Below are 21745 nucleotides of genomic sequence, written 5' to 3' on the forward strand. Positions count from 1 at the left end.
CCTGACCATACAGCACACTGATAGAGAACTACCTGACCATACAGCACACTGATATAGAACTACCTGACCATACACCACACTGATAGAGAACTACCTGACCATACAGTACACTGATAGAGAACTACCTGACCATACAGTACACTGATAGAGAACTACCTGACCATAAAGCATACTGATAGAGAACTACCTGACCATAAAGCATACTGATAGAGAACTACCTGACCATACAGCACACTGATAGAGAACTACCTGACCATACAGCACACTGATAGAGAACTACCTGACCATACAGCACACTGATAGAGAACTACCTGACCATACAGTACACTGATAGAGAACTACCTGACCATACAGCACACTGATATAGAACTACCTGACCATACAGCACACTGATATAGAACTACCTGACCATACAGTACACTGATAGAGAACTACCTGACCATACAGCACACCGATAGAGAACTACCTGACCATACAGCATACTGATAGAGAACTACCTGACTGGTAGTCCTATCATGTGTAGTAGACAGCTCCAGCTGACAGACTGGTAGTCCTATCATTTGTAGTAGACAGCTACAGCTGACAGACTGGTAGTCCTATCATTTGTAGTAGACAGCTCCAGCTGACAGACTGGTAGTCCTATCATTTGTAGTAGACAGCTACAGCTGACAGACTGGTAGTCCTATCATTTGTAGTAGACAGCTACAGCTGACAGACTGGTAGTCTGAATACAGTCATATTCTACCCGAATAAGTTATTCAGCAACATAGGCACCCACCTTAAAAAACTTCATGTTAATTGAATCTCGAGCAAGCTAGCTACCTAGCTATAGCTAATTGCTCACATCACCTACTTACTGGCAACCAGCCTACTACCAATCTGTGCTACTACGATATGTGTCAAAAAAATTGTATTGAGGGTTGCCTGGACGCAAGGGAGAACATATATGCGTCTGGCCATATTAGAGACACATTTTTCCCTCAGATTACACAGACCCACAAAGAATTCAAAAACAAACCCGATTTTGATAAACTCCCATATCTACTGGGTGAAATACCACAGTGTGCCATCACAGCAGCAAGACTTGTGACCTGTTGCCACAAGAAAAGGTCAACCAGTGAAGAACAAATACAACCCATATTTATGCTTATTTATTTTCCCTTTTGTACTTTAACCAATTGCACATTGTTAAAACACTGTATTTATACATAATATGACCTTTGAAATGTCTTTATTGTTTTGGAACTTCTATATGTGTAATGTTTACTGTTCATTTTGATTGTTTATTTCACTTTTGTATATTATCTACTTCACTTGCTTTGGCAATGTTAACATGTTTCCCATGCCAATAAAGCCCTTTGAATTGAACAGCAGATGGTTGTCTTGACTTGTAAAAGAGCAGTTATTGCATCTACCACCAGGTGGTAATGTTGTCACGTGCATGGTTTTTAGTGCGGTTGCCGTCTTCTTTTTCTTCTTTGAGATTGCGGAGCGCATCCAACGTTCAGGTGCATAAACCGCCACTGTTCTGAAGTGTGAGGCCAGTCACAGCCTACCTACATCCAATTCAGGTACTACAAAATCACCCTGCCAACTATTAATCCTCACAACAACAACACCCCATTCCACTCATTTATCCTATCTAATCCTACACCAGGCTAACGGTCTGGGAGGACAGAACACGACCAATCAACAGCCCCCTCAACACTTCTGCAGTAAAACCTTGCAATCCCAAATACTTCTGCAGCTGCCACCACAACCTCACATTTTCTGTGACTTACTGTATGATCCATTTCTGCAGTACAGTTGACAACCATGGCTATGAATACTAAGAAACCCACTCTACCACTCTTCTTCCCATCACTCTCTATTAGTATCTGCCTACTCACAGGAATCCTGTCAGGGTCCCTCACCCTGTACACATCTTCCTCTACCACTCTCTTCACTGCTTCAGCATACAACACTTTCTGTACTAATCTGAGCCTCTTCAACATTTAATGCCACCAATATTATCACACCTTTGAATGGAACCCTGCTCTAGCCTTCAATGGGTCAGGTATGCTTTATACCAGTGGTCATCAACCGGTCATCGTGATCTCCAAGGCATTCCTAGTCAATCACCAAACATTGCTGTAGAAACTCCAATGATAAAGGCATAAAGGCTTGAGCTCCTTTTATGTTGCTTATGTTTGTGTGTTGCTCTGTTGACGGTAGGTGCTCCTGATTCAGAAGCCCTGCTGCACCTGGGAGGCAAAGTGTTCCCATTTTCAACCATTTCATTTCTCTGATATGACAAACTCCGCCTACCCAGCAGACCTGGAGATCTGTGGCTAAATCAATTGTGCTTACTGCTCTGGCCAATCGAATAGCTCAAATGCCTGCCTACAGCATCCATGACCCCGGCTACACCATTGTTTGATACAGGCTTACATGAGATTTAATAACTTTTAAAACTATGACCAGAGGGAGACTGTCAAAGAGCTGCTGTTTTTATGAGAGAGTTCATGTCAAACTTTTATTCAGCACTGTCACCACTATTACAATACATAAAATACGCTTCTCTCTACTTCCAATCGACCTGCAGCTGCAATTAATTAGTAGCCAAGAGTATCGATAGCCCTGCGTTTGAATTACTATTAGCACCTCGTTTGGTCTATTTTAATATAGAGGAATATTTGTATTTATTAGGGATCCCCATTAGTTCCTGCCAACACATTAAGGCACTTACATTAAATATAAAACAAAATATAAACCAGTGCATCATGTAACATTATTACACCACTACATATCTACCATACAAAATGTATAATACCACCATACAACCTTGTTTCAATGTACGTGTCGGTAGAGTGCTGTGTACCTGTGTGTCTCTTCAAAGTCCCCCCTGTTCCATAAGGTGTATTTTTATCGAGGGTTTTCAAATCTGATTCTACTGCTTGTATCAGTTACCTGATGTGGAATGGAGTTCCATATAGTCATGGCTCTATTTGTAGTACTGCCTCCCATAGTCTGTTCTGGACTTGGGGATTGTGAAGAGACCTCTGGTGGCATGTCTTGTGGGGTATGTATAGGTGTCTGTCAACACTTTTGACAAAAAAAAGTAGTGATGAAGTCAATCTCTCCTCCACTTTGAGTCATGAGAGATTTACATGCATATCATTGTTAGCTCTCCGTGTAGGCCGTCAATGTAAATAAGAATTTGTTCTTAACCGACTTGCCTAGTTAAATAAAGGTAAAGAATAAATTAAATGTGCATTTAAGGGTCAGCCGTGCTGCCCTGTTCTATTTCACTTTCTCTGGTCATAGGAAAAACATGCATTTGTGCATAAGGCAGATGCGTTTCAACTAGAGTTTCGCTAGTTTCCAGACTGGTGAATTTGGAACCCAGGCAAGTCTGATGTATCATCGGCCTCCTCCTTGCTTGCAGGAACAACAGAGGACATGGAGGACACACCCACCAGCCTAGTTGTGCCATGTAATAAGGATACCTGGACCACCTATTCAGATGTGCCTTTTGTTAAGTAAATCAGGTGATACACGATGCTAGGGAGGCTAGATAGGCTTTTATTCACCATTAATGGGGGAAGTGCAAATCTGACCTAGATCAACTCTCAGGGTAACATCAACCTACTCCTAATGGCTCTCTCTGGTTATTGCCTCTGTTCATTATACATGTTGCCAGAGGGACCGTGTTATAGTATTATGTACTAGCTAGGTACTGTATGTTCATAAAAACATGAACAAATTAATGATTTAATAGCTGCTGTGATTGAAAACTTGTTTTTTCATAACATCACAATCTAATATGACCATTTTGTACTTGTTAAAGGGGTGAGGCTCCATTCAGACAGTGTTGAGAACTGAGGTCAGTACTGGGGTCCCATTTGGTCAGTGTTTTAGTTGTGATAATTGCATTGTTTGCTCTATAACCCGTTAGTTCATATGCCTTGCCACTGTGATATATAGGCCTAAGGCAGAGACAATAATTAGACACAGTGGCAGAATAAATTCAACCAACCTTTGTTTTATCTGATAGAAACCTCTGTCCAGTGAAGTCCACTAAGCATACTGCATGTACAGTAACAGACAGGTACATGACCTACAGCATGGTTAAGTAAGTTAATGTTTTTGTCATTTTCAGGCCACTATACTAACTACTGATTTAGAACCACAGACCGTTACCTGCCTCCACTATTCCAGCACTATTTCAACGTCAACATCATCTAATCACCTCTGCTTACAACTAAAAGATATCAAAACAATTGTCCAATCAATGTAAGCTAAAAATTATGTCCATGGTTGATTTCTGTGTGTGTGCGTGCATGCATGCAAGTAGACTCACCCTACTTGTAGAAAACGCCAATGCCATCCTCTTCTCTTTCACGTTGACAAAATGGTCTATCACTCTCATACAGTGCACACGTTACATTTTTGTTGTCCTAGGCTACCTGGCTAAAATGCTTGCTCGCTAGCCTAACTTCATGGGCAACGTTAGCTCGGTAACGTTATCTTTCTACATCGAGCTACACAACTTCCATCTTTTCAGGCCAGGAGCACAACAATGCATGAATTAGTGGTTTGATCCAAATTGCCGTTATAATCATTGACCAGTATGGAGAATTAAGTAAAACCACAAGTCCAAATCCCTATCTCCATCCATGGCTAATTTAGGAAAGGGAAAATTGTAGTTAGCTGGCTAGCTAGTTACCGGAGGACAATATCACAACGAGATGCAACAATTCAAGTTTTTCTGTCAATAACGTATGCTCTCAATGGGATTTGATAGGAGTGATGCCAAATTCAAACTGGCTCCTCTTCACACTTTTTTTTGTGTGGACCATTCACAGTTGAGCTCGCTCAGTTTGGCTCAACGCTGATTGGCTAATATGTTATATTTTTTTCGCTGGCTTCCCTTGCCTTCGATGCTCTGGGCGGCAACAATGTCATACTTGTTTGGATCAGACAGCACCAGATAGATGACCTACACGTAGAGAGACAGAGGGGCGCTGTTTCACTCGCTCGGATGCTTTCTCCTGTGAGATACATTCAGCCTCTTGCGAATTGAAGGAAAATGATGAAACACAGAGACGAAAGATAAAATAATTTATATAGAGACAAGGTTGCACACAGAATGGAACCATATTGTTGAAAATGTTTTTTGTTTGTTACATTGTCTTCAGAAAGAGAAAACATTGCACACAGAATGAGTTTGAGTTTTATTATTCCACAGATAAAACTGACAAAATGCAGAATTTACATCACTAATAATTGCAAAACACCCATTTAAAGTACATAACACATAATACGTTACGCGAATAGAATACAGAACACTTGAAACATTATAGGACATATATCATGATGGAAATGGAAATATTAAAATGTGATATCCTTCACCAGGCGCACTGCAGCCTGCTCTCGCCTGCTCTGCAGTGACAGGAGCTGTGGTTGGACTGCTCCACCTCTGGAGATGATCCTCAAGGCCCTCCTCTTCATCCAACTAACAGCACCCCACCATATTCCAGAGAAGGGCTGACCAGTGTAGTGTTGACTTTGACCAGATCTTCAGTGGGTAGGCCATTTCTGGCAAGAACAGTCAAAGTGCAGATGAGGCCTTCCTCACTGACTCCTCCACATGGGACCATATTGCTGAAAACATTTATTTTTTTGTTACATTGTCTTCAGAAAGAGACAACGCTGCACACAGAATGGGACAATATTGTTGAAAACGTTTATTTATTTCTACATTGTATTCAGAAAGAGACAAGGTCAAGGGTTGAAGGCAAGTGCGCCTATGGTGCAATGGACCTTACCATTGAAGAGGTAGTGAAGTCTACGTCGAGGGAAGGTCTTACAGCCTCCATGAAGACCATTTTCATGCAGTGCAACACATCTCCTTCGCATAGAGTTGATCAGGCTGTTGATTGTTGTCCCACTCCTTTTCAAAGGCTGAACACGTTGTCGGACACGTCAACCCAGAGCATCCCAAACATGCTCAATGGCTGACATGTCTTGTGAGTATGCAGGCCATGGAAGAACTGGGACATTTTCAGCGTCCAGGAATTGTGTACAGATTCTTGTGACATGGGTTAGGTAATTATCATAGTGAAACATGAAGTGATGGGGCGGATGAATGGCACGACAATGGGCCTCAGGGTCTCGTCACAATCTCTGTCCATTCAAATTGCCATCGATAAAATGCAATTGTGTTTGTTGTCCGTAGCTCATGCCTGCCCATACCATAACCCCACCGCGACCAATGGGCACTCTGCTCACAACCACAGTTGAAATGGTAGAACGGTAGAGAAATGAGCATTCAATTATCTGGCAACAGCTCTGGTGGACATTCCTGCAGTCAGCCTGCCAATTACACACTCCTTCAAAACTTGAGACTTCTGAGGCATTGTGTTGTGTGACAAAACTGCACATTTTAATGTGGCCTTTTATTGTCCCCAGCACAAGGTGCACATCTGTAATGATCATGCTGTTTAATCAGCTTCTTGATATGCCACACCTGTCAGGATGGGTTATCTCGGGCAAAGAAGAAACGCTCACTAACAGGGATATAAACGAATTTGTACACAACATTTGAGAGAAATGTGCTTTTTGTGCATAGGAAACATTTCTGGGATCTTTTTTTTCAGGTCATGAAACATGGGAACAACACTTTGTTGCATTTATATTTTTGTTCAGTAAACTTTATGGGGAATTGATATCTGTTGGTTTATTCTGGGTACTAACTCCTAAACTTGGGATACGGTTAATTATCCCAAGTTTAGGACAAGGTCAGGTCACGTTAAAAAAGAAAGTAAAGTTTATGGCCGTATCACTTAGTTTCCTGCCAAGCACTTAGGATACAATGTTTGTTCAGATGTGTAGGAGGAGACTCAGCCTATGAGAAACAGAAACATATCAGTGCTTGTTTATTTATTTTAATTTGACCTTTATTTAACTAGGCAAGTCAGTTAAGAATAAAATCTTATTTTCAATGATGGCCTAGAAACACTGGGTTAACTGCCTTGTTCTGGGGCAGAACGACTGATTTTTAACTTGTCAGCTCGGGATTCGTGTGAGCAATGTCGTTGTGTAATGCAACTGTATTGATCCTCGTGGAAGAATAAACTTTGTTTGAGCTTTAATAGTGTCTGTAGAGTTTTTACTCTGAGAATTAGAACCTAACACTGATCTTGAAATGATTTATTTCCCAATTGTGTTTTACTTGCTGAAGGCCCCAGTCATCCCTGCCTGTACCTGACATTGTTGAAAAACAAGTGCCTCATGTCTAAAACACGGGAAAACATTGTACATAACATTGTAACATATTTGATTAGTTTCTGACCTTTCAGCCCACAGGCTCCATGTGCTGTAGTCTCTCCAAAACTGGACGCTTGTGCTCGGATCACACTGGCACAGGATGTCTGGGCACCGGATGGTCTGAAGGATGCACTCCTGTTGGACTGGAAAACAAAGAGACATTTAGTCAGTGGTAGGTCTTTTTCAATGCTGTATCAGCATCTTCATCTGGACAGAAAATCCATTGTTTATCATAACACAAACCCACCTTGGACAACGGGACAAGTGTTCCCTCAACACCCAATCCTCATGTCTCATTGTTTGTTCTTCCCAATCAATAGTCTGGATATTTGTCTTCTGCCAAGGTGGATGAGCTGCATTTTTAGGTAAATACAGGGCCATTTCTCTTTCCCAACGGAAAATGGCAGCTGCAGACCCCAGTGTTGTCAATGGGATTCTGGGCTGCCCGTCAGAGACAAGACAAAAGTACATTTTACAAGCTAGCATGGTTGATTACTAAAATGGTAACATTGATATGTAAATACCATAACCTACAGACTTGACTATAGTAACAATAAAATAGACTCTGCTTTGGTCTATCTGCACATCTAAAATCCTACTATATGGATGGGACATTTCTGCTGGGATGGACTTTCCTCTAGAGAATTAGAGTCATAAGTATAGCCGTAGAGCTCATCGCAATACTTCATCTCTTCGGGCAAGTAGTACCCTAGACTGCCCTAATCCTTTAGTTGAGCATTCCAGATAAAAAACCCTACCGTGAGATCACTGAGGAGGACCAACAGTGGTGGGGGGATCGTCTGAAAGGGACTGACATGCAGGGAGGGAACATAAGGATTTGGACACTGGCCAGCAGACCACGATTTCTACTAGCCCGGGTAGCATTCAGGTCCTACATCTGTGGCATGTGATGTTTGTAAAGGCAAAATGTCACAGCTGTGTCAGGCAGTTTGCCACATTGTCTACTAGCACAGTCTGAAAAGTACTAGCCTTGGGCTAGAGCTCACAAGCCATTTGATAGCTAGCTAGCAAACTTTAGTTAATGTAGCTAACTAGCCAACCAAGGTGCCTAACTAGCTAGCCCACCAGGTGATATTTAGCTAGTTAGCATTAGCTCACCGTTCATGTAGTGTTAGTGTTTACATACTGGAGAGGGAGACCAAATCAACGACGCTGGACAGAGTGGAATCAAGTGTATCAAAAAGGCAGTTTATTTAAAGTCAGAGATATCTTGTCCTGCAGTTAAGCGTGCTCGGACCTAAGCATATGGCTCTGCAAGGAGTCAGGTAATTAGGCTGCTTAGACAGAGTTTGCAGCGGAATATGTACACATAATAATGTAGGTGGATTCTCGTTGTGTCGTCTTCTGACTGGTCCCGAAGAGTTGGAGGCGGGCCTGCTCTTAGCCAAAGCAGGAGCCCCATTGGTGCACAGCAGAGTCCTCTGCTCTTGTCACCCGACCAGTAGAGGGGGGTAGAGTGTGAGTGTTCGTGCTCATGAAATGATGGCAGTATCAGCGTTAGGCTAAGGTGTTTCCTGTTTATGCAGGAGTGCATGCAGGGTTCAATGTCAGTGAAATAGTTTGGCACTCTAAGCTCGTTAGTGTTGCAGGATGTTCTTTGTAGTTTGCAGGGGAGTATATTTTGAGTGATGGCAGCCATGTGTCCTTGCATGAAGGCTCTAAGCTTGGCTGAGGACACCTGGGCAAGAGTTGTCTGAGGACCACTGGCTCAACCAGAGTATTGACTAGTAATGCTTGGTTACATAATTATTATATTTATATAACAGTAGTCAAACCTTTCTAAGTGGTGACATGTTAGCTAACCAATTATCCTTGCCATGGTGCCGGCCTAACGTTAACTCACCGTTCGTGTAGTCAGACTTGTTAACTAACATTAACTAGCTAGCATAATATCCCTTCCCAGGTGGGCTAACGCTAGCTAGCATGATCCCATGTGAAAAAGTATGACTACACAAACCATGAGCTAATATTAACTAGCTGGCTATCTCACTAAAAACATGTCAGTCAAAACAGTCATTATACCAGCCTATGCTGGTTTACTTTTTACTTGTAAGGAAGGTGATGTGTGTTGTGCACGTATCTACAGTAGGTGGTTATCTAGCAAATTTTTATTAGCACCTAGCTAACCAAAGATCTTTGACCTAACCAAAATAGCTTGTTAGCAGCTAGGAAACACTGCTTACCTTATCACACGGCTCCAGCACTGCCTCTCGATTAGAGGTCAGAAAACGATAAAATGCATGTGTGCTGATCGTATAAATGGTTACAATCTGGTACATAGCACAGAACCAGTTACAGGGGATACAAATAAAAGTAATATATGAGACCTCTCTAACCAATGAATTGTACACGTTATGTTTTCAGTTTGTGTGTGTGATGAGGGTATTATGAGGATTCTGTGTTATGCAATATAGCCCGTTACCATTTATGTGATTGAATATTATCTGCTGTTGGCTTGTGTGGATGTATGTGTTATGCAACATAGCTGACTTGAGACATTTAACAGTTTCAGGGCCATGGGCCTTTCTCATGATGGAAAAATACAAAATAACATGAAGACAGGAAGGGGGGGCACATTCAGAACGTAGTGTTGCGAGAACAAACTGTCTTTTGTTAGATAACAGGAGCCAGGTGCCTGACAACTGTATATTCTCCACAGCTACAACAACTGACCGCTGAAGCGCTCAGGGGGCTGGGACCAGCCTCTGCGCCAACAATCAACGATAGGCTGGGTGAGCCTAAACCACGCCCAGTCTCTACTCTGACAGGCCGGCTCGGAAGCAGAAACTACTTCTGTCATCAGAGTATATTATAATACCTTTGTCAGGAACAAGTCAGTTCTCTGTTTTGCCCTGCGAGGTGGGACAGAGAGCCCACTTATTGCTTAGCTAATAAAAAATACATAGTATACAATCGGTGACTCAGTGTCATACATATCCTGATACCAGATTCGAATTGACGCAACCCTAACAGTATGGACAAATTTACATCAGCACCTATGTTAACACTGCCATGTTGATCTGAGCCTTTCCGTTGGAAAACAACCAAATTGTTCACTTCACTCGCCGACTTTCGACTACAGTCGACTTCGTTAGCCTTACTGCTTGACGGCACTGCCCTTGCTTGGGAAGCATGATGACAACCGCATGCGAAAGGAATGACCACCGGTGTTGTATTGAGGAGCTATTCAGTAGACTACTGTCTCTGGTCATTTCAGCACTGTGATTTCAGTGAAAATCACTGCAAATGTACAACTATAGCATTCACATAAAACATTATTTTTTTTAAACTACAATTTACTCTCATCACTGACCCTAACACTCCCCCAACCAACTTTGGGCAGACATTTTGAAAAACCCATGGGAGTTTGACATCAATTTTGGGGAGACACTCTTTTCATGGCATTTCGATACCGAAGCAGCTGGTTAGGAGACCTTACACCGCAGGTTAGGAAACTGATCTTAAGGTTAGGAAAAGGGTTAGGGTCAGCGAAAATGCTCTCTTAACCTGCTACAGAAATCACTTCGTATTGAATTGCCTTGAAATGAGTGTGTTGTCAGGCAGATGTTCCAGCAGATCACTTTGTTGGTCACCTCCAGGGGTAGACTGAAATGCCAGATGGGCCGGTTAATTTTTTGCCCAGTGGGCCTGTCTAATGTTTTTTTTTTTATTTGTTGTTGCACAAACTTATAATTTACTGGCTAATAATTAGGGTCCCTCAAGGAAAACATGTGTGGGGGCCTCAAGGGGAGAAAAAAATGGGACAGCGGATTTTTTTGGGGGGGACGGTATGTTAGAAATACCAGGGCCGATTTTTAGTTCCAGTCCGCCCCTGGTCACCGCCTTTCAAAGTGTGTTGCATTCATAGAGATAGATAGAGGACTAATATGTGTATCTGTGCCATTATAGAGTTTATGACAGCACGGGCAGCACCATTTGAGGAATTCTCTATTTTGAAGTAATCAATTTTCTTTTTCACGATTGGCTCATCCTTCCTGATGACCCGGTTGGACATGACTCTAACAGGGTCACCAGGAGGGATCAACCAATGAAGTTGGAAGTCCCACCCAGTTGACTACAACCACTCAGAACTCATTCCACAGAGAGCTGAGTGTCTGCGGGTTTTCGCTCCTCCCTTGTACTTGAGTGATGAATTAAGGTCACTAATTAGTAAAGAACCACACTCACCTGGTTGTCTAGGTCTTAATTGAAAGAAAAAAACAAAAACCTGCAGATTCTAGGCCATGGAATGAGTTTGACACCCCTGCCCCACAGTGTAAGCATGGGATGTTCTACTAAGCTAACATATGGAATTGTTTTAAGATGGTCATACTAATGATCATTTACACATATTTAACCAATTTTTTGGGGCACTAAACTACTTCCATATATACTGAGTGTACCAAACTAACCAGGTGAATCCAGGTGAAAGCTATAATCCCTTATTGATGTCATCTGTAACATACACTTCAATCAGCAGAGATGAAGGGGAGGAGACAGGTTAAAGAAGGATGTTTAAGCCTTGAAAGTGGGCCCTTGCCTGTTGGTGGATTAATTTGTGGTTTCAGAGTAACCTGTAATTGACTTGTGATATTTGTTTCTCTCTTCTGATATGAGGGAAGAGGTTCTCTGTGTCACACAACTTGGGTCAATATCTGTTTCTTGCTTTGCTCTTAGGAGCAGAGCACCATTGAAAGTAGTGATTTCCGTTGGTGCATTGCAGACCTGGTGGGAAGCGTTAGTCGTTTTGATTCTGTCTCATAACCTAAGAAAGTTAGGCTATCAGTTATACCGTTTAGCTTTTGTACTGAATACATTGTGTTGTTTCAGGTGCAATGTTGATGGTCATGCTTCAGCAGTTTGTAGGAGGGAGATTCCAAGATAATGAAAGTCTCCTTTTATTTAGCTTGGCAAGTCAGTTAAGAACAAATTCTTATTTTCAATGACTGCCTAGGAACAGTGGGTCAACTGCCTGTTCAGGTGCAGAACAACAGATTTATACCTTGTCAGGGGGTTTGAACTTGCCACCTTCCGGTTACTAGTCCAATGCTCTAACCACTAAGCTACCCTACCGCTGTGACTGGCCTCATGCTCCAGAAAGTAGGTGACGGTGTATGAACCTAAAAGTTGGATGTGATCTGCCAACCTTAAAGACATGGCTTGTGTATGTATGCAATTCAGAGGGTGAATGGGCAAGACAAAATATTTCAGTGCCTTTGAATAGGGCATGTTATTAGTTGAAAGGCACACTGGTTTGAGATTTCATGTTGTTGTGGTAGGTTGGGTGGAGAAGAGGTTGAGTTGATGACAGTAACTAGGAGTGTACTAGTGGTGTTTTTTTTTTTAAATTGTTTCTTCAGCCCAGAGGAAGCGGGCGCTCTGGATCACGCGATTAGGTAGAATAAATGTGACTTGCTTTGCTCTCTGGACCAGGACACTGTTGAAAGGCGTGATAACTGGGTTGGTATTAAATGTTGAAGATCAGTTGAAAGTGAAGGCTCCCCGTGTCTGATAGTTGCTGTCTGGTTCAATGCAGATCCAGTGGGGAAATGGCGAAGACGTTGTCTGTTTTGATCCTTCCTGTTTGGTCCTGTCCGGGGGTGTCCTCCACAGTGTCTCCTGACCCCTCCTGTCTCAGCCTCCAGTATTTATGCTGCAGTAGTTTGTGTCGGGGGGCTAGGGTCAGTTTGTTATATCTGGAGTACTTCTCCTGTCCTATTTGGTGTCCTGTGTGAATTTAAGTGTGCTCTCTAATTCTTTCTCTCTTTCTTTCACTTTCTCGGAGGACCTGAGCCCTAGGACCATGCCTCAGGACTACCTGACATGATGACTCCTTGCTGTCCCCAGTCCACCTGGCCGTGCTGCTCCTCCAGTTTCAACTGTTCTGCCTTATTATTATTGGACCATGCTGGTCATTTATGAACATTTGAACATCTTGGCCATGTTCTGTTATCACCATCCGGCACAGCCAGAAGAGGACTGGCCACCCCACATAGCCTGGTTCCTCTCTAGGTTTCTTCCTAGGTTTTGGCCTTTCTAGGGAGTTTTTCCTAGCCACTGTGCTTCTACACCTGCATTGCTTGCTGTTTGGGGTTTTAGGCTGGGTTTCTGTACAGCACTTTGAGATATCAGCTGATGTACGAAGGGCTATATAAATACATTTGATTTGATGTAGTCTTTACCAGATAAGGTCACCCTGTGGGAATGCTTGTTCCTGAATTTGATGTCAAGTTTATGGGCAGCAATATGTAGGAGGGTGAGGCCTCGCTGTGGGACGTGTGCAGGAGGGCTTGAAATGAAGGAATTTGTAGTTTCGGTGGAGGAAGTTAGTTGTGGGGTTAGAGATCAAAGGTGTCCGGTGAAAGGCAGGTTGCCAGGGTCATAGTTGTACATGACGTATTGTTTGCTGTAGCAGTGAAGCGCGGTACAGGGTGAGGGATCCTTAGAGGATTCCTGTGAATAGGCAGAGACTAATAGTGATGCAAAGAATATGCTGTATGTGTCAGTAAGGTAGGTTTCTTTGCATTCATAGCTATGGTTGCCAATTGTGCTGCAGAAATTTTATTCGGAAGTCACAGAAAAGAGGTTTGTTGCGGCAGAGAGATATTTGGCATTGTGAGATTTTACTGCAGAACAGTTTCAGGGGGTATTGAGTCCTAGATTTCTGTCCTCCCAGACCATAGGTCTGGAGTAGGATGAGATGGGGTGGTAGTTACTTTTTTATTAGAGTGCTAATAGTTGGCAGGGTAATTGTTCCTTTCCCCACTTGTATAGTACTATATCACAAATATTTTAATTTAGGTCTGCAGTGAATGGGCTCCACCACAGTAGATGGCGGTGTACGCTCCTTAAATTGAATGGAATCTGCCGAAGTTGTTTTTTTGACTGGCGGAAATGACTGTAGGGGTCGGGGAGGAGTGGTTGCGTGAAGTCAGCCGAATGTAGCTTCGATTGTTGGCTAAGAATAAATCATTAGGTGCCAATGCAATTTTTCAAGAAACTATCTTCAACTGAATCGAATATATACCGGATATAGTTATATCATTGCACAATTGTGATATTTAGCTAGCTAGGATGTTAAAAAGGAAACATTAAGTTGTTGTAGCTAGCTATAGAAATATACAAACTAGCTACTTCGCGCTAACTTGTCAAGCAAAGAAGATAACAAAGACATTTTGGGGAAATTGTAATATGAAAAAAGACGTGTCGGGGACATTAGGATTTGTCTCTCAAAAAGACATCGTCTACAACAAACTTCTGCCATATGCGGATATATTAGACGACGAATCCAATGTCATTTTGGGTCAAATCAAAGGGAACTTGGGCCGGGCTGTCCAGCTTCGAGAGATATGGCCGGGTGTCTTGTTTTGGACAAGGAAACTTTCCACGTAAGTGTGTTCTTACCCAAGTGTGACTTTCTAGTTAGCCGGTTGCCATTCACCTGCCCTGAGAACTAGCTTTAGGTAGTAACGAACATTTGCTTGGCCAAATAACGTTATTTGCTGATGTAGTTAGCAACTAGCCGACTCAACTTCATCGCAAATGGTGGAGTATAGTCACAGACGAGTAAGTTATACATATATTTGGGTTGGCTAGGAGGATAGCCAGTGGAGGCCAGGCTAGCTAAAGTAAGATTTCCGTTCGAAAGTGGGCTAACGGTACCGGTAGTAGCTTGCTAACATTCGCAATTTGACCGGCGTATTTTGAGCTCAGTGTAGGCATCACAGTCACTGACTCGGCCTTGTGGATTTAGCTCCCAGGATTAAGGTTAGCCAGGCAAGAAACCCTGAGGTAACGTACGTTCGCTGAAGTTAACGAAGTTAGTTAGCTAGCCAACATTAGCCAGCCAAAACAGTAGCCAGCTAACGTTACTCAACTTTAACATTTCAATACAGATTGCAAGCGAAATGGCTCTTAAATCACGATATGAGTAACGTTAACCATGGACACGGATAGTAACGCCGTGCTAACTATCAATTGCTGTGTCATTAAGACAGACTGAGCACGCTAGTTAGTTAATGTTAGCTAAACGTAGCAAGTGGCTAGGGAAAGTCTAACTACATAACGGACAAGCCCTCTAACGTTAGTGCATCTTGTTTGTAAGCATGCTTAACTCTACAGGCCTAACGTTAGTTACTACCAACTATATGTTTCTAACATCCGTTTCCCTGCGAACCTATCTATCCAGCTAGCTAATTGAGACATGTTACTGACATGTAACCTATTGTCTCTTTTACCTAATCATACATTTACTTAGCTAGCTAAGCTAGCCAGCCATTGCTTAGTCACTCTGACGGTGTGGTTGGTACCATCTCACGGGATTTGTTTGGCCCAAGGGAGGACTCAAGACTTGTGAAAGTCTGTTGTGTACACTTTCAAAGACTTCGGTGTTGACGGTTTTACATTAGTCCCATGATTTAGCTAGCTGAGTAGATAGACAACAGTGTGAGTATCTTAAAGCAAACATTATTTCATATTCCCAAATGACAACAACAATATTATTTTCCAGAAGGGAGTGTCAGTTTTACTGTCACATGGCAATAAACTACACTGAACAAAAATATAAACATAACATGTAATGTGTTGGTCCCATGTTTCATGAGCTGAAATAAAAGATCCCATACAAACACATATTTGTTTACATCCCTGTTAGTGAGCAGTTCTCCTTTGCCAAGATAATCCATCCACCTGACAGATGTGGCATATCAAGAAGCTGATTAAAAGCATGATCATTACACTTGTGCAGCATGTACTGAGGACAAAAGGCCACTCTAAAATGGGAAGAATGGTCACACAATACCACATGTCTCAATATTTGAGGGAGTGTGCAATTGGCATGCTGACGGCAGGAATGTCCACCAGAGCTGTTGCCAGAGAATTGGATGTGAATTTCTATACCATAAGCTAATTCAATGTCGTTTTTGAGAATTTGGCAGTATGTTCAAATGGCCTTATGACCACAGCCTCTGTTTGGTATTGTGTGGGCAAGTGGTTTGCTGATGTGAACAGAGTGCCCCGTGGTGGTGGAGTTATGGTATGGGCAGGTGAAGCTACAGACAATGAACGTAATTGCATTTTATCGATGGCACTTTGAAAACACAGCGACAGTTTGATGAGATCCTGAGGCCCACTGTTGTGATGGTGGCAGATTAATGGCACATCATGATAATGCACGGTCCTATGTCGCAAGGAACTGTACACAATTCCTGGATGCTGAAAATGTCCCAGTGGCCATCGTACTCACCAGACATGCCACCCATTGAGCATGTTTGATGCTCTGGATCGACAGTGTGTTCCAGTTCCCGCCAATATCTAGCAACTCCACTAGAGGTCTGCCGATTATGATTTTTCAACGCCAATACCGGTTATTGGAGGACCAAAAAAGCTGATACCAATTAATTTGCCAATTTATTTTATTTGTAATAATGACAATTACAACAATACTGAATGAACATTTATTTTAACTTAATATAATACATCAATAAAATCAATTTAGCCTCAAGTAAATAATGGAACATGTTCAATTTGTTTTAAATAATGCAAAAACAAAGTGTTGGAGAAGAAAGTAAAAGTGCAATATGTGACATGTAAGAAAGCTAACGTTTCAGTTCCTTGCTCAGAACATGAGAACATATGAAAGCTGGTGGTTCCTTTTAACATGAGTCTTCAATATTCCCAGGTAAGAAGTGTTAGGTTGTAGTTATTATAGGACTATTTCCCACTATACCATTTGTATTTCATTAACATTTGAATATTGGATGTTCTTATAGATACTTTAGTATTGCCAGTGTAACAGTATAGCACTCGTTAAGAGGGACAGAAGCTAACTAGCTAGCCATTTCACTTCGGTTACACCAGCCTCATCTCGGGAGTTGATAGGCTTGAAGTCATAAACAGAGCACTGCTTGACGCACAACGAAGAGCTGCTGGCAAAACGCACGAAAGTGCTGTTTGAATGAATGTTTACGCGCCTGCTTCTGCCTACCACCGCTCAGTCAGATACTTGTATGCTCAGTCAGATTATATGCACCGCAGGACACGCCAGATAATATCTAGTAATATTATCAACCGTGTGTAGGTAACTAGTGATTGTGATTGTTTTTTTTTTATAAGATAACTTTAATGCTAGCTAGCAACTGCATTCGCGTAACAGGCAGTCTCCTTGTGGAGTGCAACGTGAGAGAGCTAGGTCGTTATTGCGTTGGACTAGTTAACTGTAAGGTTGCAAGATTATATCCCCTGAGTTGACAAGGTGAAAATCTGTCTTTTTGCCCCTGAACAAGGCAGTTAACCCACTGTTCCCAGGCCGTCATTGAAAATAAGAATGTGTTCTTAACTGACTTGCCTAGTTAAATAAAGGTATATAAAAAAATAAATAATAATAATTTGGCAAATCGCCGCCCAAAAATACTGATTTCCGATTGTTACGAAAACTTGAAATCAGCCCTAATTAATTGGCCTTTCCGATTAATCGGTCGACCTCTAAACTCCACACAGCCATTGAATAAGAGTGGGACAACGCTCCACAGGCCACAATCAACAGCCTGATCAACTGTGCGATGGAAATGTGTTGCGGTGCATGAGGAAAATTGTGGTTACACCAGATACCGACTGGTTTTCTGATCCACAACCCTATCTTTAAGGTATCTGTGATCAACAGCTGCATATCTGCAGTCCCAGTCATGTAAAATCCATAGATGAGTGCCTAATGAATTTATTTAAATGGACTGATTTCCTTATGAACTCTAACTCAGTAAAAATTTTGAAATTGTTTCATATTGTGTTAATTTTTGTTTTGTAAAGCTACTGCTCATAACTACACAACACAAGTACTCTGTAGTTCAGGACTCACTGATTGTGCAAAGTCTGCTTCAACATGCACTATTTACGTTCTCATATGGCCTAATCACTGCCAGTGTTGCTTCATGTGATATGCTGTTCTAGGTAAATGCTTCCACAACGTGACGTGCCGTTTCGCAATGCTTCTGGTGTTGCTTGAGTGTGACCACGTGGGATTGGTAACACACTGGTGATCCCATTCTATAGCTGACTGTAATTAAGGATGTAAACACGATACAGCACCATAATAATTAATAAGGCCTTACACAAGGTTGATACAATGGTTGACTGTATATTAACTGTACCACATCCCTGTTGGACCCAGACCTTCAGGAAAGAGAACTATACTTTATAAAGTGTCAGACGATGGAAGCACAGTTACCTGTGAGTCTGTTTCAGAAGTTCTGAATTCAAGGCACCCTTCAGAGCTTCTCACAAAATCAAGAGTTCTGTTCCAAACATATAGGCTGTGTACCGCTTTATAGGAATAGTTACACATAGACAGTGTTTTCACACCATGCCAATGTTACATCATTACTCTCTGTCTGTGTTGTGTTTGCCATGTTTTATTTGGTTGTACTAGCTACTAGGCTCATTAGGCTCTTTGACCTTAAGCTGTGTCAGTCAGTCGTAACTGTGTCCCAAATGGCACCCTATTCCCTATGGGCCCTCGCCCAAAGGAGTGACCTACTGAGGGAATAGGGTGCCTTTTGGGACTTAAAAAACATGCCAACAGGGCATTAGGATTACGTCCAGGCTATGACCGAGTCACTGCTCTCAACAGTTGATCTAGATTCTGGAGCTACACAAGTATTTTGGCTCCTTGGCAAGAACAAGAAGCATTCAATGCAGGCCTATTTATGTACTGTTGTTGCTTGGCCGATAGCACTGGGCTTTGACTTACACGATATACAAGTATGTGGACAGTCTCCACACATTAGATAGTGCCCGTGGTATTTTCCTGTAAAGATGAGGGGGGAAAATTAGTTTAAAAAAACGAGTCTGTTCAGCAAATTTCTGCCTTGCTGGAGCTGCCCCGTTCAACTCTAAGTGCTGTTATTTTGAAGTGGAAACATCTAGGAGCAACAATGGCTCAGCCTCGAAATGGTAGGCCACACAAGCTCACATCATGAGACCGTTGAGTGCTGAAGCGCGTAAAAATTGTCTGTCCTCAGTTATAACAGTCACTACCAAGTTCCAAACTGCCTCTGGAAATAACCGTTTGTTGGGAGCTTCATTAAATGGGTTTCCATGGCCGGCAGCAATGTTCAACATCTAGTTGGAAGCCTTCCTAGAAGAGTAGAGGCTGTTATAGCAGCAAATGGGAGACCATGCTTTTGGAATGAGATGTTCAACTAGCAGGTGTACATACTTTTGGTCATGTAGTGTACTTTCATTCCGACCTTTTGCAATCCCAAGATATTCATTAATACTTGCACTGAACACAATGGGAGCCATCTTCAAACCCCACTAAGCCTCTAATCCAAATGTTGTCAATGCTAGCACGTACATGTAAGATCCCATAGCAAATGCTAGCAAAAGGCTAATTCGTGCACTGCAAACTTTTTATGCAGTCTGAAATATTTGCAGGACAGCCATCCCAGCTCAGTTATGCAAGTAACAAAAAAAAATGCTACTCACCGTTTGCTGCAAAATAAATATTAGACAGCAAGGCTCTTGATCCAGGAAGGGGTAGTTTTATTGGTCACAGTTTGCATGACACTAAACACTACATATGCAAACCAAATACAAAACTGCGGAGCATTTAGAACATATTATACAGTTAACTTAATGGTTGTAAGATATCTTGCTGGCAAACATTTCACTGTGAATTCCATACTGTAACTACACCCACCACCTGGTGTGTGCTGCACAACAGTGAGTGACTCAAGGCCCCGGTCTCGTGTAGTTGTGTGCTTCTAAAAGAACACCAATTTCCTGAGGACTACCGTAAGCTTCATAATGAAAAGAGTGACCAGTGAAATGAACGCAATCGTATTGCACAAGTTGCCTACAGGTATTACTTAAGTATCTACAAATATTCACATTTATTTGAAAAAAAATCTAAATAGTTTTGAAGGTATTGGAAAAACAATCCTGTGGCTATTTGCAAATACCCCGGTACACGGTGTGTGTTTGTATGTACAGTATACCACACATGCCTATTAGGGACATTGGTCTATTGCAGAGGGTGGAGAATTCCCACCAGATGTATCAGAAATGTGTGAATGTTATTCAATGAAGAAGAAAAAAAATGTAGAGATTGGGTTTATTAAAAGTTATGGAGCTACTTTACAAGCTGCGCGGGAGTTTCTTTCCTTGAATAACAAACACCTAAAGGTAGTGATGCGCTGATATTACATTTTTGGCTGATTATACGATACCGATATTTACAATTTTAGCGTCCTTTTACACATTCTAGTACAGTTAAATAGTTAACACACACATGGACACAGAGGCCTAAGGTACTGTATCTCAATGCAAGAGGTGTTACTGCAGTCCCTGGTTCGAATCCAGGCTGTATCACATGTGGTTGGGAGTCCCATAATTTGTTTGTTTTTTTTACCTTTATTTTACTAGGCAAGTCAGTTAAGAACAAATTCTTATTTTCAATGACGGTCTAGGAACAGTAACTACCTGTTCAGGGTCAGAACGACAGATTTGTACCTTGTCAGCTCGGGGATTTGAACTTGCAACCTTTCGGTTACTAGTCCAACGCTCTAACCACTAGGCTACCCTGCCGCACGATTGGCCCAGCGTCGTCCGGGTCGTCATTGTAAATAAGAATTTGTTCTTCACTGACTTGCTAGTTAAATAAAGGTTGCACACACACCACACTGACCAAACAGGTATTTTATTGGCATTTACGCATGTCCCCATTACCAGTAAAACATAACAAAACCTATTTCTTTCACTTACTTGCTGTGCTGTTTCGTTGTTCAGTTGTTTCAATCTCAACCAGGATTTCTCATACTATAGAACACCATTTGGATCTTTGCGTGTAAAATAACACTATTTGATGTGTCAGATAAGCGTGTTGACCAAACAGGACCTGAATATGACTGCACATCACAATAATTTTACGTGTTCATTAAGTTAAAATAACCCTAATTTATAAAACAGTCCTTATTTGATTAATCCTGGTCAGACCCATCTATGTGAAGCTAGCCACAATACTTTGCGGTTAGCCTTCAAAATAAAAGTATGTCTGACAGTGATGCAAATTAATACAAATAGTAGAATTATGCCATAATTGAATAGATCATGCTAAATGAGGTTGGAATGTTTATATAAATAATTTGTTAATTTGACATCTGTTGAAATCACACTAGATGTATTACACTTTAGAATTGCATTGGGGGCTTACTTATTTCACTGTACAGCCTTACCCATGGATTGTGGATCAATGACATAAGGTTTCAGTCTACTCAGTGACACCCAGAGAACATTAGCGTCATAGCTATTATTGCGGGACTCTGAAACAACTGTGAATTGAGCCACATTTATTGTCAACCTATGTGTATTGAACACTATTCCAGAGAAAAAACAATACTGCGTGGATGCTTTGGATAAC

General features: G+C 41.8%; 1 protein-coding gene across 1 annotated transcript in view; it reads left to right on the forward strand.

Annotated features, from left to right (window-relative positions):
• Positions 1-14428: 14428 nt before the first annotated feature.
• The window catches only part of LOC135511343 (proteasome activator complex subunit 4B-like), a 97554-nt gene continuing 90237 nt past the window's right edge, over positions 14429-21745 (forward strand). Inside the window, 1 exon segment of the mRNA XM_064932888.1 lies at positions 14429-14720. Coding sequence (XP_064788960.1) covers positions 14524-14720 — 197 coding nt within the window. The 5' untranslated portion in view covers positions 14429-14523.

This window comes from Oncorhynchus masou, chromosome 24 (assembly GCF_036934945.1).
Source record: "Oncorhynchus masou masou isolate Uvic2021 chromosome 24, UVic_Omas_1.1, whole genome shotgun sequence".
Lineage (NCBI taxonomy): Eukaryota > Metazoa > Chordata > Actinopteri > Salmoniformes > Salmonidae > Oncorhynchus > Oncorhynchus masou.